This window comes from Ixodes scapularis, unplaced genomic scaffold (genome assembly GCF_016920785.2).
Source record: "Ixodes scapularis isolate PalLabHiFi unplaced genomic scaffold, ASM1692078v2 PGA_scaffold2__306_contigs__length_199485367, whole genome shotgun sequence".
Taxonomy (NCBI): domain Eukaryota; kingdom Metazoa; phylum Arthropoda; class Arachnida; order Ixodida; family Ixodidae; genus Ixodes; species Ixodes scapularis.
Window position 1 is genome coordinate 5,535,486 of NW_024609857.1, and position 14,002 is coordinate 5,549,487.

At 50.7% G+C, this 14,002-nt stretch overlaps 1 protein-coding gene across 1 annotated transcript in view; it reads left to right on the forward strand.

Annotated features, from left to right (window-relative positions):
• The window catches only part of LOC8026559 (transient receptor potential cation channel subfamily A member 1 homolog), an 84,672-nt gene that overhangs the window by 2,017 nt on the left and 68,653 nt on the right, over positions 1 to 14,002 (forward strand). The window contains exons 2-6 of the mRNA XM_029976545.4: positions 1,476 to 1,650; positions 9,312 to 9,388; positions 11,657 to 11,836; positions 12,261 to 12,455; positions 13,417 to 13,555. Coding sequence (XP_029832405.3) covers positions 1,476 to 1,650; positions 9,312 to 9,388; positions 11,657 to 11,836; positions 12,261 to 12,455; positions 13,417 to 13,555 — 766 coding nt within the window. The remainder of the gene's footprint in view (positions 1 to 1,475; positions 1,651 to 9,311; positions 9,389 to 11,656; positions 11,837 to 12,260; positions 12,456 to 13,416; positions 13,556 to 14,002) is intronic.

Consider the following 14,002-nt stretch of genomic DNA (forward strand, 5'->3'; position numbering starts at 1 on the left):
GGGGGGGGGGAGGGGGGAGGGGGGGTGGCATTGGCACATAAAAATTTGGAGTTTATCCGATGAATCCGAACTGACCACAATTTTACCGGCGTGTGTTTTTCGGACTTTTCGGATTTATTAAAAAACACGGAACCCAAATTAGACAGTAATTTGGAACATAACTATCTTTCGCACGATTTCACATCATCACTAAAAATTATTTCATCGTAGTTTTCTTATTGCTACGTATTTTTTCCTTTCCCTTAATTCGAGCCAAAGTTCCCTGCCAGGATGTTTCTCTTATTTTTTTTATTGCCAAACATTCATCGACATTCTTGTGTCAGGATAACAAATCGTTTTTGCGTACCCCAAAGAAACTGTATGGCGCATTACTGAAAGCAGCTCGGGACTCCGCAGTCCCAGTCATGACGTTCGCTGCCGACATGACGACAGAAAATTATTCGAGGGCAGGCCACAAGCAGGTGTGAATGCACGTGCATGCTTCGGCCATGTCTGCGGCCAGTTGTTGTATGAATAATGGAACCTTCGTACACCGTCTAACGACTGTCTTTTGTATCGTGTTTTAGCAGTGCGACCGCGATTTTTATACCGCCCACCACAGGCCACACGAGCATTGTTATGCGAGGCCATAGAGAGAGTCTTGAACTGTGGCTACCGATTCAAAAACATCATTTTCCGTCGCCGCCAGAAAACTTGCGTACTCCATCGAAAGGTGAAAGTAAGCACGGTAATGCACGTAACTATCCTGGGCAGATGTCCGTCGTGCATTCTATACGACAAAGGCGAAGCCGTTCAAGCTCATGAAAACACACGCAAGGTCGCTCTTGCAGTTTCCAATGAAAAATCGCCTTCGTCAACATCAGAACTCCCAGATTGAACGTAATTTGGCGGAATGATTTCGCTGTTCCTGCAATAAGCGAATCCCGGAGAAAAGCTCACCGGTAATGTTCACCGGTGAGCTTTTCGTGGTTCATTTTTTGAGTGTCGGCTACTACATATAAGGTTATTTAACGTATAACAATCCAGAAACAACTCAAACCGAAGCAACCGCTACTCCACTGACTATATTTTCCCAGGTTATCTTTTATTTACCGTTCTATCGGACTACTTTATATACGTCGTGCAACCCAAAATGTATATGATAAAAAAATATATATATTTGTTTGTAATGTACAGAATCAACTCACGCACATATGGCAATCAAGCATACTTCCGTTGAATCAATGTATCTCAGTGGAGCGAAGGCTCGGTTTACATATTTGTAGGTAAGCTTTTACCCGCATCCGTCAAAAACCCCGTGAGTTTCTCTCCGCACATGGCAGTTTTGAGGTGAGCTCTCCTCCGGTGACCTTTTCTCCGCCTCCCGTGATAACCGCACCATTGAGCAGTATGACGCGTTTAGAAAGTAGTTCTAACACGGCGCATCAAAGCGAAGGAGTACGTCTCATCCGCAAGCTTATGCTTTTCCTGCGCAGGTCATCTCCGAGGGAAAAGAGGGCGTCCTGCACCGCTACCTGGAGGACCTTAGCGACACCTCAAGGCGTCTGAAGGTCAACGACCGCGACAAGGTCACCGGGGCCAGCCTGGTGCACCAGGCCGTACGTGTCAAGAACAGCGCCGTGCTGGACATGCTGCTCAGCTACGGCGCAGGTACACACCTCGCTGGGACATGCTTTCAACCGGGGAAATTCCAGTGAAAACACGCGAGGAGCACAGATTGTTATACTCACTAGGTTAGGTATTTCGATCCTCGTTCAGTGACTCTATCGGTGACGAGGTGTTCCAGTGGAACCATTTTCTGGCCCATCTGTGACGTCAGGGGTCAGGACCAGGGTTATCAATTGCAAGCGTCTGTTTCGACGGGGTGTGTAAAAATCACGGTGGAAGCTTGGACTCATCGAGTGTTTCAAGCAACATCGTCAAGGATGTCTGTCTGACGTCCCTCTTATCTTCATTAGCGAACGTAGAATTCATCGCACTCAAGACGCACGGGGAGCGTTGGGTCAACCGTGCAACGCAAAACACAGCGACGCTTTTGGTCACGCACGTCGCCAGTGTACCACTCCAGAAAAGGGCTTCTTGTTGGTTTTAGTAGGTCGTTCCGTTGACTCCTATAACGATACCCGATACTCTACCGACGGCTAAGCGCATGCATCGTTATCGGGTACCGTTATCGGAGGCATCGGAATGATCTACTAAAACTCTCTTCTTTCAGGGTTCATGCGTGTAGACCCTTTTGCTGTTTACGAACAGGAACTGCCGCTTGTGCCCCAAGCGACTCCCGACCGCTCCGTCGTTGCAAGGCTGTCGAGCTTGCTTATGTCACCAGTGCTAGAAAGTATAAATCCCACACGGACAACAAAGTTGGAGATTGTAGGGTTCTCGTCCGATTCCCCAGGCCCCTGTCTCCGGATGAACGTGACACAGCAAACGCATAGCTCTCGGCAGAAGGGGTTTATTCCACTCACATTCTGCTGGGGGTTTCGGGATCGGGAGAAGTGATCGAGGAGGCCTGGAAGAGGTGCGCCGCCACTGTATGCTGCATGCCGATCGTCCCTGCGGTGCTAGTCCACACCGCATCCCGTGGACGTCGCCGTCGAGGGTCAAATCTGGGGTCTAAGTCCGGACCATGTCACCGGGCCGTCGCCCGAGCCGGCGGCGCGGTCGCCACCAGCGCGAACGTTCGTCGTGCCCCGTTTTCCGCGCAAGAGTCCCCACCCTATTTCCCGTCGTCCGAGCCCTCCCCGCCGTTCCCGCCGTCACCTCGTACCAGCCCGGCCGGAGCCTCTTCTTTCCCATCTTGGGCGGTCTCTCGCTGGAGCTCCCCGTCTGGCTCTGCCGTAGCACGTGCAGGGCCTCGGGCGCCGACGCTGTCCGGGAGGGGGGGTCCTGGATGTCCACCGCCAACGCCGCCAACGTCTTCCAGATGGGTCCCTTTTCTATTTGCCGTCGTCCGAGCTTCCCCCGTTCCCGCCGTCGCCACGCACCAGACCGGCAGGGGCCGCTTGTCTTCCATCGTGGGCGGTCTCTCCCTCGAGCTCCCCGTCTGGCTCTGCCGCGGCACGAGCAGGGCCCCGGGCGCCGACGCGGTCCGGGAGGGGGGTCCTATGATGTCCACCGCCGACACCGCCAATGTCTTCAAGATGGGTCCCGAGAGAGGAGGCGCTCGGGAACCAAACCTCAAAGGCGCCGTCCTTGCCACGGAGGGGACCGAAAACGAGTCTCCAGGCGCCGGCGTCCGGTTGTCGACCAGAAGGGATGCCGACGGGACCCCACACCATCCCCCCCTCAAACGAAGGCCCGGGGGTCATGAAGGTCAGAAGTGGAGGTGGCGCAGATGACCCAAATACCGCATGGGAGCTCAGCTGAGTGTCGCCGATAATGGCGATCACCCTTGATGATCGCGGCGAGGGCGCCAAGCGAGGCAAGCCCATGGGGACCGTTCATTCACCGAGAAGCTCGACCAGGTAGCGCACAGTCCAGAAGAGGTCCCAGCAAACCACCGCTCACAGCGCTCACGGGCACTAAGTCGCACACGATACACCAACATTTAAAGATCCCTTCCACCCCAGTGTTCCAGACAGAAAAACAAACGCTAACAAAACGCGGCACTGAATATCGTACAGCGTGACGAAACCAAATCTTCAGCTCAGTGGGCATGCCACAAGATACCAACGAACCTCTTCGTTCTAAAACTATTAAGCATACATTCATCAAGGTCGTCACGCTACATGTTCGAAAGACGTAACCCAAAAATAAAACTAATCATCAAGTCAAGAAGCATGCAACAACACTAAGCTATTGTCGAAATGTTTAGTTATTTGACAAGCATTGTTCTTATACAAGACAACCCAATTCGTCTCTACTAAAATTTTACATAACCTACGGGAGCACTAGAGAATCGCTTCTCCGACAACAGAATTCACTTTTTCCAGAGCTAAAATCCTTTGTGATAAAACACAAAACATCAACACAAAGGAGAACCGTTTGCACGTCACAAGCAGCTACAAATCCTACACCGTTCGCGAGGTGCGATACACAATAACCATACGAACAAAACCTGCCGCTAACAGTACCAATTAACATTACGCACATTCACCTATAAACATCGTTCGCGACTCTTACGCCACAAGCAAGCCACGACTACGCTACGCAGCATGCCGTGATCGCGTTGGATAACCACCACCTCGAGAGGCCCGTGTCCCGCGGTACCAGTCATTGAGACCAGCACAAGGGGACAACGTTTTGATACGCCGGATGGTGCGCCCAGCAAGTCTATTGGACGTTCTTCTTACAAGGCTTTGTCCGCAACGTCTGGCCGTGTACCAGAGGTTGCCGCGTCACTGATCGGGGATAATCTCCAAACAAGAGCGACGAGCGTGCAACGGGGGTACACACCGAAGTGTAGTGGAGTAACCACTTTGAGTCCTGGCCCTGCACAAGCTCGAAAGTTGCGATCAACGAATTGATGCACATTCAAGTTCTCCCCCGGCCAAGCCACGACACTGCATGACTGAAAAGTCTTCTTGCGACTGTCAAGGCCGGCCAGGATCGAGCAATGGAGGTACCTCATCTACGCGTCTCGCAACTTTTCTATTCTCAATCCAAGCAACGAGCCCTTGGATGAACGCAGCGGGGTAGGCACAAAGCCCGCCCCAGACCAAGTCAAAACACCGCATAACTCAAAAGTCTTCTTGCGACTGAAAAGACTGGCCGGGTCCGAACAATGTAAGCACCCCGCACGCGCCTCTTCTCTTCCGCGCTACAAGCGCGACACCGAAGTGCCATATAATTTAACCGGCGGGTTTTGGAAATGGACGAGTTAATAAACTATGTTTGCTCCGCATAAACCGCTTCCGCAGCGTCGAAGTGTTTACCGCATTTACCGCTGGATTCCAACACCCGCTGGTCGTTCATGCAAAAGCTGCAGTTTGTACAGCGACGGGCTGACCTAACGCACAACAGTTAAAAGCCGCCGACGGCCATGCCGCTGCCATAATTTCTAGGCTTCCCGGGCACCCGCCGACGTGAACCGTACGTTTTTCCGGGCCTCCCGCGCAGCTGTACAGGATAAAACTATCAACAACTCGTCTCATTATCGCAAGACCGCCAACTCCTCCGTGAGGCTCTTCACTACACGAGAACGGCTCCTTCCCCACCTAACCGTCTTTCCCTCTTTTACTCTAACCCGTTATCCCTCCGCACGCCCTCGCGTCCCTACGCGTTCCAAACACGGCGGAGAGCCTGTACCATGCCCAGCGGCAACGCAGGGCACGCACTCTTCCGCCCCCTCTCCGGGCATGGGGACAACAACTCGAGAGCAATCTCCGCCCGAAGCGCAAACTCCGATATGGCGGTGTGAGGGTCTGGCAAAAACTGCACGCAATTAAGCGGGATCACCCTCACGACTCTACAGCCAGGGACTAACAAAACTTAACAATCGCGTCAACCTGGACCCCACGGAGCATTACACACAGCCACTGATAAGGTGGGCACGTAAACTCGGTGGCTCTCGGAATTCCGATGCATTAACACCAGGCTTCGCGTATCCGGCAACACTTGGGGGGATTAGTCCCAAGGTGTCACCTCTGGCCGCAAAGTACTGCATCAGTGCGGTTGGAACCACAAAGACGCATAATGTACCTAACGCTGTGGACGCACGGAGCTCAAAACCGCGCCTCAGCTCAAACAAGGCCAACTGGGAGCGAGCGTGCAGTAAAACTAGAACGCTAGTCTCCCCCCGGACAAAATGCAGTTCGGGAATAATTGCCCAATGCAGTCCGTGCAACCGCCGTCCGCAATATAAGTAGTATTGAGATACTCCCACAGCGAACCCTCTCTGACGCGAGCGATCGAAAACAGTCAATCGAAAACACTGCAACGACACGCGAATAAAGGCGGCTGCGCGCGTCACGTCGCCTAATAGGTGAGCTGACATCTCACCCATCGGGCATGGACCGCCGGAGGCGCAGTTGGGGCGACGGAACACCCGACACTGCAGGCCTCAAAAGGGGCGGGAATATCCACGCACACTGAACACTTGCGCGGCATCAAGAGGCTGAAGGATAAACCTGCCAGCATCCGACGGCACAGCTTAACAGTAGATTAAGGCGCTCCTCGCCACAGGAGATAAACTCCTGGTTGATTGGGACAAAGGATTGTCAGCAAAGACAACGTCTAGGTCCGCGCTTCCTCATCAAGCAAACGATCATGTCGGATCTCGTGCGGCGTTGCTACAACGAGGATCGCCCCCAAAAGGAGTGCGGAAGCAATGCCCCCATCCAACCGGAAACAGGCCAGGAATCGGAACTCTAGCCTGAATTCAAATCAGGCCCCACGTTGGGCGCCAATTATGTAGGGTTCTTGTCCGATTCCCCGGGCCCCTGTCCCCGGATGAACGTGACACAGCAAACGCATAGCTCTCGGCAGAAGGGGTTTATTCCACTCACATTCTGCTGGGGGTTTCGGGATCGGGAGGAGTGATCGAGGAGGCCTGGAAGAGGTGCGCCGCCACTGTATGCTGCATGCCGATCGTCCGTGCGGTGCTAGTCCACACCGCATCCCGTGGACGTCGCCGTCGAGGGTCAAATCCGGGGTCTAAGTCCGGACCATGTCACTGGGCCGTCGCCGAGCCGGCGGCGCGGTCGCCACCAGCGCGAACGTCCGTCGTGGCCCGTTTCCCGCGCAAGAGTCCCCACCCTATTTCCCGTCGTCCGAGCCCTCCCCGCCGTTCCCGCCGTCACCTCGTACCAGCCCGGCCGGAGCCTCTTCTTTCCCATCTTGGGCGGTCTCTCGCTGGAGCTCCCCGTCTGGCTCTGCCGTAGCACGTGCAGGGCCTCGGGCGCCGACGCTGTCCGGGAGGGGGGGTCCTGGATGTCCACCGCCAACGCCGCCAACGTCTTCCAGATGGGTCCCTTTTCTATTTGCCGTCGTCCGAGCTTCCCCCGTTCCCGCCGTCGCCACGCACCAGACCGGCAGGGGCCGCTTGTCTTCCATCGTGGGCGGTCTCTCCCTCGAGCTCCCCGTCTGGCTCTGCCGCGGCACGAGCAGGGCCCCGGGCGCCGACGCGGTCCGGGAGGGGGGTCCTATGATGTCCACCGCCGACACCGCCAATGTCTTCAAGATGGGTCCCGAGAGAGGAGGCGCTCGGGAACCAAACCTCAAAGGCGCCGTCCTTGCCACGGAGGGGACCGAAAACGAGTCTCCAGGCGCCGGCGTCCGGTTGTCGACCAGAAGGGATGCCGACGGGACCCCACAAGATTTAACGAGGGCCTTCGGCTGTACAATATTACATCTTGGAGGAGACAAGTTGGTTTACAAGAAAACTCGAAGCATTTTAACAGATCTCGCGCTTCTTTGTTCTTTTGGCGTTCACCTGGAAAATTAGGGGTTAAACGTTTCTTGGACATTTCAAGCAGCGGTGTTAAGGTGGGCTTTGTTCATTCTTTTCATGAACCGGAAGTTCTTTGGGACGTCAAAAACTGGAGCACCGCCTGGTGGCGTTTTCCCTGAAAAGAGTCTATACGGCGCATGCTTCGCTCGCTTTTTGAAGCCCGAACGCGTGCTGGACTGCGGTGATCGCCGTGCGTACTTGAATTCTTAGGTGCGAGTCGATGCAAAGCTAGAGGAGGGAGCGCAACGCTCTCTGCAGACCTACTGTACACGCACACTCGTGACATGAAAGCTCCATTCAAAGCAACATGTCCGTGTTTGTATCGTCGGCTTCGCTCGGCCAAACCTAGAGCCGCTACGCTTAGAGCATCGGCCCATCAATCCCCGACATGACAATTATACTAAACACCAAGATGGCACAAGCGTCGTTATTTACTATAAAACGTCGCTTGTCGGGTGGCTCTCACGTAAACAAGTTGAGTGTGCGCCGAGAAAGTGAGAGAGACGAGGTGTGCGCTCAGGGACGTCAGAACGCCGAGCTCTGACTGGCACGATTAGTGGGTAGACCTAAAGCTAGCTGCTTCTGTTTCCACTGCACTCGTCGAAAGCCTTCGAATGCGAGAGCCAAACGACAGACGCCAGCGTCCCGCGTTTTAACGCTACACGCGCTCACACTCCATTTGTTGCAGTCAGTACTCAGCTGAAACAATATGGAAAAAACCCGAGAAAAAAAGAGGGCAAGGGGGGCGGCTGTTGGTCACCTTTTAACTGAAGCTGGCAAACCGAGATGGTTCTCGGAGTTGTATATACCCAGGGGTGGGCAGTATATCAAATACAAGTATTTGAAATACGTATTTCAAATACTTTGTGTATTTTGCATTTGAATTTAATTACAAATTGGGTAATGTATTTGACGTGTGTATTTAAATACTAAAACGTGAGTATTTCAAATACAATTGTAATTAATTACAATTTTGTGGGTGAAAATACATCCCTCAAATTTATTGTCACTGTCCAGAACAGGAAGAAAACTACGTTCTGCACCGAATGCAGGGTCTCTCAATCAAGCACAAGCGTTTAGTGACTTTCTGATTACGGTGCTAGTCCAGGGCAAGAATAGTGACGAAATCGACGTTCACCGGCAGACTGGCTAAATAAGTGCCTGTGGCAACTTGTGATGCTTTCCAGCCTGCTTTCCCTCCATATTTTTGCCTGGAACATTCTAAATGCGCGGGTCGTCCAGATTCTCGTAACTGGTGCGAGTTGCAACAGTAAAAAATTCTCTAGCTAGTGCTGCGCGTCTTGGTCGTCTCGGTTCTTTGTCGGTCTATACCAAAATGTAAACGAAAAAAAAAAAACTGCTTGAAGCTCTGTACTTTTTTCACCTATTACGTCCAAGTTGATTACATTTTTTTGTTATTATATTTCTATTACGTTACTAGAGCCTCGCACACTAACGCCCGAGTGTGCGACGCAAAATTAAAATGAGATACCCAGGATCCCGTTGCAGGTGCCCTGAAGTCGCTGACGCAAATTTTGAGGAATGTATTTGGATAAGTATTTGAAGGAGATCAAATACATTTGGTTGTATTTGTATCTTGTACTTAAAATGCTTTTTTTGGAAATGTAATTAGATTTGTAATTAAATACATTTTTGACAAAGTATTTTGTATTTGTATTTCGATACATATTTGCCTGTATTTTGCCCATCCCTGTATATACCTGTGCCGTCGACGATGATTTTGATAACGAAGGTGATAAGCGTTATCGCGCATCTGCGAATCGGATGCTACTGAACAGCTACCGGTGATAATGTGAGGAGTTATTTGGTTTTCGCAACACCACCACAAAAAATTTCCGCGTGTTCTCTAGCTTACTGTCATGTCATTGACATTTGTTTTGATTGTTGTCTCGCGCAGACCCAAGTACCAAGGACAGGATGGGGTTCACTCCCTTGCATTACGTCGCCAAGTACGTACGTCCAGAGAAACGAAGGGTGAGCATACCGTCAACACGGATCTCGGTCACTTCGCGTTCAGTACAGGGCTCTTACTTCGAAGTATACGTCCTCATTACTCTGGCTGAAATTGGCTTCTCACGTTAAGATCCGACGGCAGTGCGTTTTATCTAAGACTATTACTCCCTCACATATGACTGCCGAACACCTCGTTTGTGCTGGGAATGAACACGTATTGCCACAAACAAATGCTAATTTCGTCGTTTTTTTTGCCGGTGTATTGATGTTGTTACCAATAAAAATAGAAGAATGCAGATATAAAAACAAACGTTTAGTAAGGCCGAGCTGAAACCTGCAAACCTAAAAACAAGAGTCCCTCGCATCTTGCGTCGTCAGGACGACTGAGTCGAAGCAGCTTGTTAACCTTGATGAATATTCCGAACACACGATGACAGCCGAATGGGCTGGAACTTTCCAAAATTCCATCGATTGATAGAAGAAAGGAACTAGGCCGAGCGGGGCTTGGACCCCGTTCCTCCGCGTGGCAGCCGCATGAGTTGCACACAGAGAGAGAGAGAGAGAGAAGTGTTGAAAAGAAAGGAAGCCTGGAACATGAGTTGCACCCTGCACCACGTACAAGGCACTGTGGTATTACACAATCGTTATGCCGATGCTTAATTCTATTCGAGGCGTCAAGAAGATGATGGTATTTCTCTAATGATGGTTACAATTTTTTTATAGTAAGCGATAATGTCTGAAAGGGTAAAAAATTAATTGTTTTCTAAATTACTGGAGCAATTTTAGAAAATTGTTTTGACAGGCAAAAAACAGCTCCAGATGCGCTCTGCAAAGCATGCTCCCGATATACCCGATGCCTTTCCAGAAACACGAAATCTTATTGTGGTCCCGAGGGACCACAAACTGCACAAACTGCACAAACTGTGCACGAGCTGCACATAAAACATCTATTGAATTACGCTTTTTTTGTGAGGAAACTGGTAATTGCAAATTAAATGCACTTTGACACAAGGTACTCAAGTGAGGTCATAGAAATACCAAGTATAAATATAGGATATTTGCATAGTAGTTGCACTTACTTGTCATATCTGGTAATAACAATGACGCGTCCAACTTGGTATTGAAAGTATTTTAAAGCTGCTTTCGGTTCATAAAGATATGTATGTTTCTGCGATTAGATAACTTTTTACTTTTATAATAATACTCGGCGTCTGACAATCCTCTGTTTGTACTCAAGTTTTGATTGTGTAATCCCTTAGTGAAAATCCAACAGGGAATCAATTAAAAAGTGTTAATGAGAGGCGTTTGATTGGAAGGGTAGTACAACGCAAAATGAACAAAATAGGAACTATGTCCCGACTATTAAAAGTGTTTTTATAAGATGAATTATTCTCACATATTTGTTCCTATTTTAACGATATTGGAGCGAACGCTGCAGCGAGGCACCGGGTGGATTACCGTTCACAGTAACTGGGTGCGAGAGTACCAGTGTGCGATGCTATTATTGTGCTAGGTATCCTATTCGTGAAAAAAAAATATCAGCAATCATACAAGATCGCGTACAAGAAATGCAAACAAGTCCTCTTATAGGACTTGTTAGCATTTCATTTCACGCCCTCACATCCCCTTCTCGACCTACGCACGCACAAGCATGCACAGCCGAACATTACTTTGTTTTCTGAAAGTCAAACGCGAGGCTGTGCCGGTTATGGGAAAACCTAGCGCAATTCCGGTACACAATAAATATGATCGTAAAGATTCGGAGTATACCACAATTGGCTGGGGTAGTGTTCCATGAAATGGTTTCGGTGAAACGGTTTTCGATGAAATAGTTTTTGATGAAGCGGCATTCAACGAAACTACGTTCAATCATACGGCATTCGCCATTATTCATCAGCTCGTTTGCTGGCATTACATTTTGTTTGCATGCCCACATAAATTGTAGCATCATTATACCCAGATCAGTCAAGCTCAGAGTTGTTATATGCCACAAGTTTAGACAACGGATTGTTAGTACGTTATTGTTTGCGTGGACACATAAATTGTAGCATAACCATACCCGGAACAGTCAAGCTCAGAGTTGTTATATGCCACAAGTTTAGGCAACGGATTATTAGTATGCCGCGCAATCCACAACTTCTAACCTGGGGTATTTGGCTTGAGTCACCTAGTACTCATTACAAGAGCGCTCGCCGATCCGATATTCATCCAAACCGAAGTGCGAAGCGCTCGTAGCACGAGTGTAACCAAAGGACGCGTCAGCGTGAATTGCTTTTGTTTCTATCTCAGAGCATGATGATCAACTGCGAAGACTCGGCGTCGCTGATGGTCCAGACGCTCATGTCCGCGGTCGGCGACGGGGCCAACGCCATCGACGCCTGGGGCATGACGCCGCTGCACCACGCGGCCCTCTCGGGAAACAGTCACGTGGTCCGGTGCCTCCTGCCTTACGCCAGCGTGAACAAGGAGGTCAGGAGTTCCCTCCCCTGGCTTTTCCTATTCTTGAAGAAGGTACCTCATGGAAGTCTCAGAGTGGTAGCCGCGACGTTTTACGTGGGACTTGACTTATATACGGGTCAAGGGAAGCCTAGCTGAAAAAGTAACTTCAAAATAGATAGCCCTGAAGCCACCATTTGTTCCAACATTTTGCTTATAATCCTGGCTCTTTCATGTACCGAAGAAACTACGTCTCTTAGCGAAACGTCGGTTGCCCCAGCAATGCTTCCGGAAAGATGTTTTTTTCAATTGCGAAATGTTAATAATTCCGGCTCGATGTTGGTAACGACAATGGAGAGCGTATACCCTGGTAGTTGCACTCGTCGTCAGAACGCGATGGAGCCCTACTACGGCCTTTATGCGAGCTCCAGGGCAACCGCGATGTGGCGCACTGCAGGCGACCGACAAGCAGGGCCGGACGGCGCTGCACAACGCGGCCACCGTCGGGGACACCGAGGTGGTGCGACTCCTGCTCGAGCACGGCGCCAACGTGAACGCCGTGGACAAGAAGGGGCTCACGGCCGTCCACATCGCCGCCAAGGAAGGCTCCCTGGACGCCCTGCGCACGCTGTGCAGCGACGCCGACAAAGACGTGAGCCAGCAATCGTTTGCCTACCTTCATGATTCCAGTGCGCCCGGATGTGTGGCGGTCTTTGGGCTTGACTCAGCAACACAAATTAAAGCTCAAGAGCGAGTGTAGCCGCGGCTTTTGTGGTACCCTCCAGTGAGCGCATTCCATTATTCCCTAATGACAATTTTAGCGGAAGGTCGTCATCATCATCGCCTTATCGCGACTGATCAGCGTATTTGATTTATTTTGATCATAAAACTATGTTCGCAAATGTACCTAATCTTATCAGAAGAAACGTAATTTAAAAATGTAGGTGAGCTTTACCCGAGGTTTTATTTTCGACCTCTGGTTATAATTTCTGGAGTTCGGCGTTATGGGATGCTCTCCTGCTAGATTTCTACTTCCGCGCGGAAAGATACAGATGTATCGTGTCCTCCAGCATTTTTCTCGGGGACTGGAACACCTCCACAACCAAGCGCTCAAAATTTAATCACGTCCAACACGTATGGTGTAGTTTTCTCAATAGTACGGAGTTTTAGCCGTCGTTTTTGCGCTCCCATAAAAGTTGATAAAACTACACGATGATACGATGCATCCGCTAATGCGCCGGTGGTGTATCCTGCACTAAAATGTAAAACCCCTACACTGAAATACCCTAGTCGCTCAAGCAGAAGAAAGTGGCCTCACTTCCTGGGGCCCCTCTGGGACCACTATAGGTCCACATTACCCATTTAGGATCCATATGGGTTTCACCTAGGGTGCTGCATAGACCATTCCAGCATTCACCAAAAGTAACATTTTGCGTGCAATAAAAAAAGAAGGTAAATTCGCTTTAGTTTGCCGCGTCGGCAGCGAATATGACTCCACGCCAAATGAAACAAAAGTTAAAAAAAACAGCGGCCAAAAAAAACAAAAAAACCTCAGTAAAACTATTTTTTGAGCTCAAGCCCCCTCCCACGAGTTAAGGCTTCTCCCCCTGCAGCTGGTGAACGGCGAGCGTCCCTTGGAGCAGCAGCAGGCCGCCGAGTTGCTCTCCAGGAAAGACAAGCAGCAGATGACACCGCTCCACTACGCCGTCGAGGGGAAGCACCTCGAGGTGGCACGATACCTGCTCGAACGGGGCAAGTGGACGACACCCTCTCGCCGCCCAGAGGGCGCGCACTTCTCTTTACTTCACTGCACTACGGTGCAGGAAAAGCGCCTCCGACTGGTGTGTTTAGCGCCCTATCCCGCCCATACATCGAAACTGGTCTCAAAGCGGCAACAAATGACGTCACAAAAGCCGGTATATCATGCTAGAGAACCTACATTACAGAGAGTTTTCAACTGCTCGATCGGCGTCGCGTGGTTTATGGGCCGCGTTTGCAATACGAGCTGCGCGAGTAGCTGACGGACGCGTCTGCCGTCTTCGAGCTTCTCTGCCTTTCCGCCCGCATTCCTCCTCGCCACGCGACAACGCAGCGCATGCGCACTTGCGACCAATTTCCGCCGGTGGTGTCTGCAATGCGGAGCGCAAGTTCGTCTGCTTCTTTTGCAGGGGTTGTGATGACGTCAGAAAGGCACCGAGC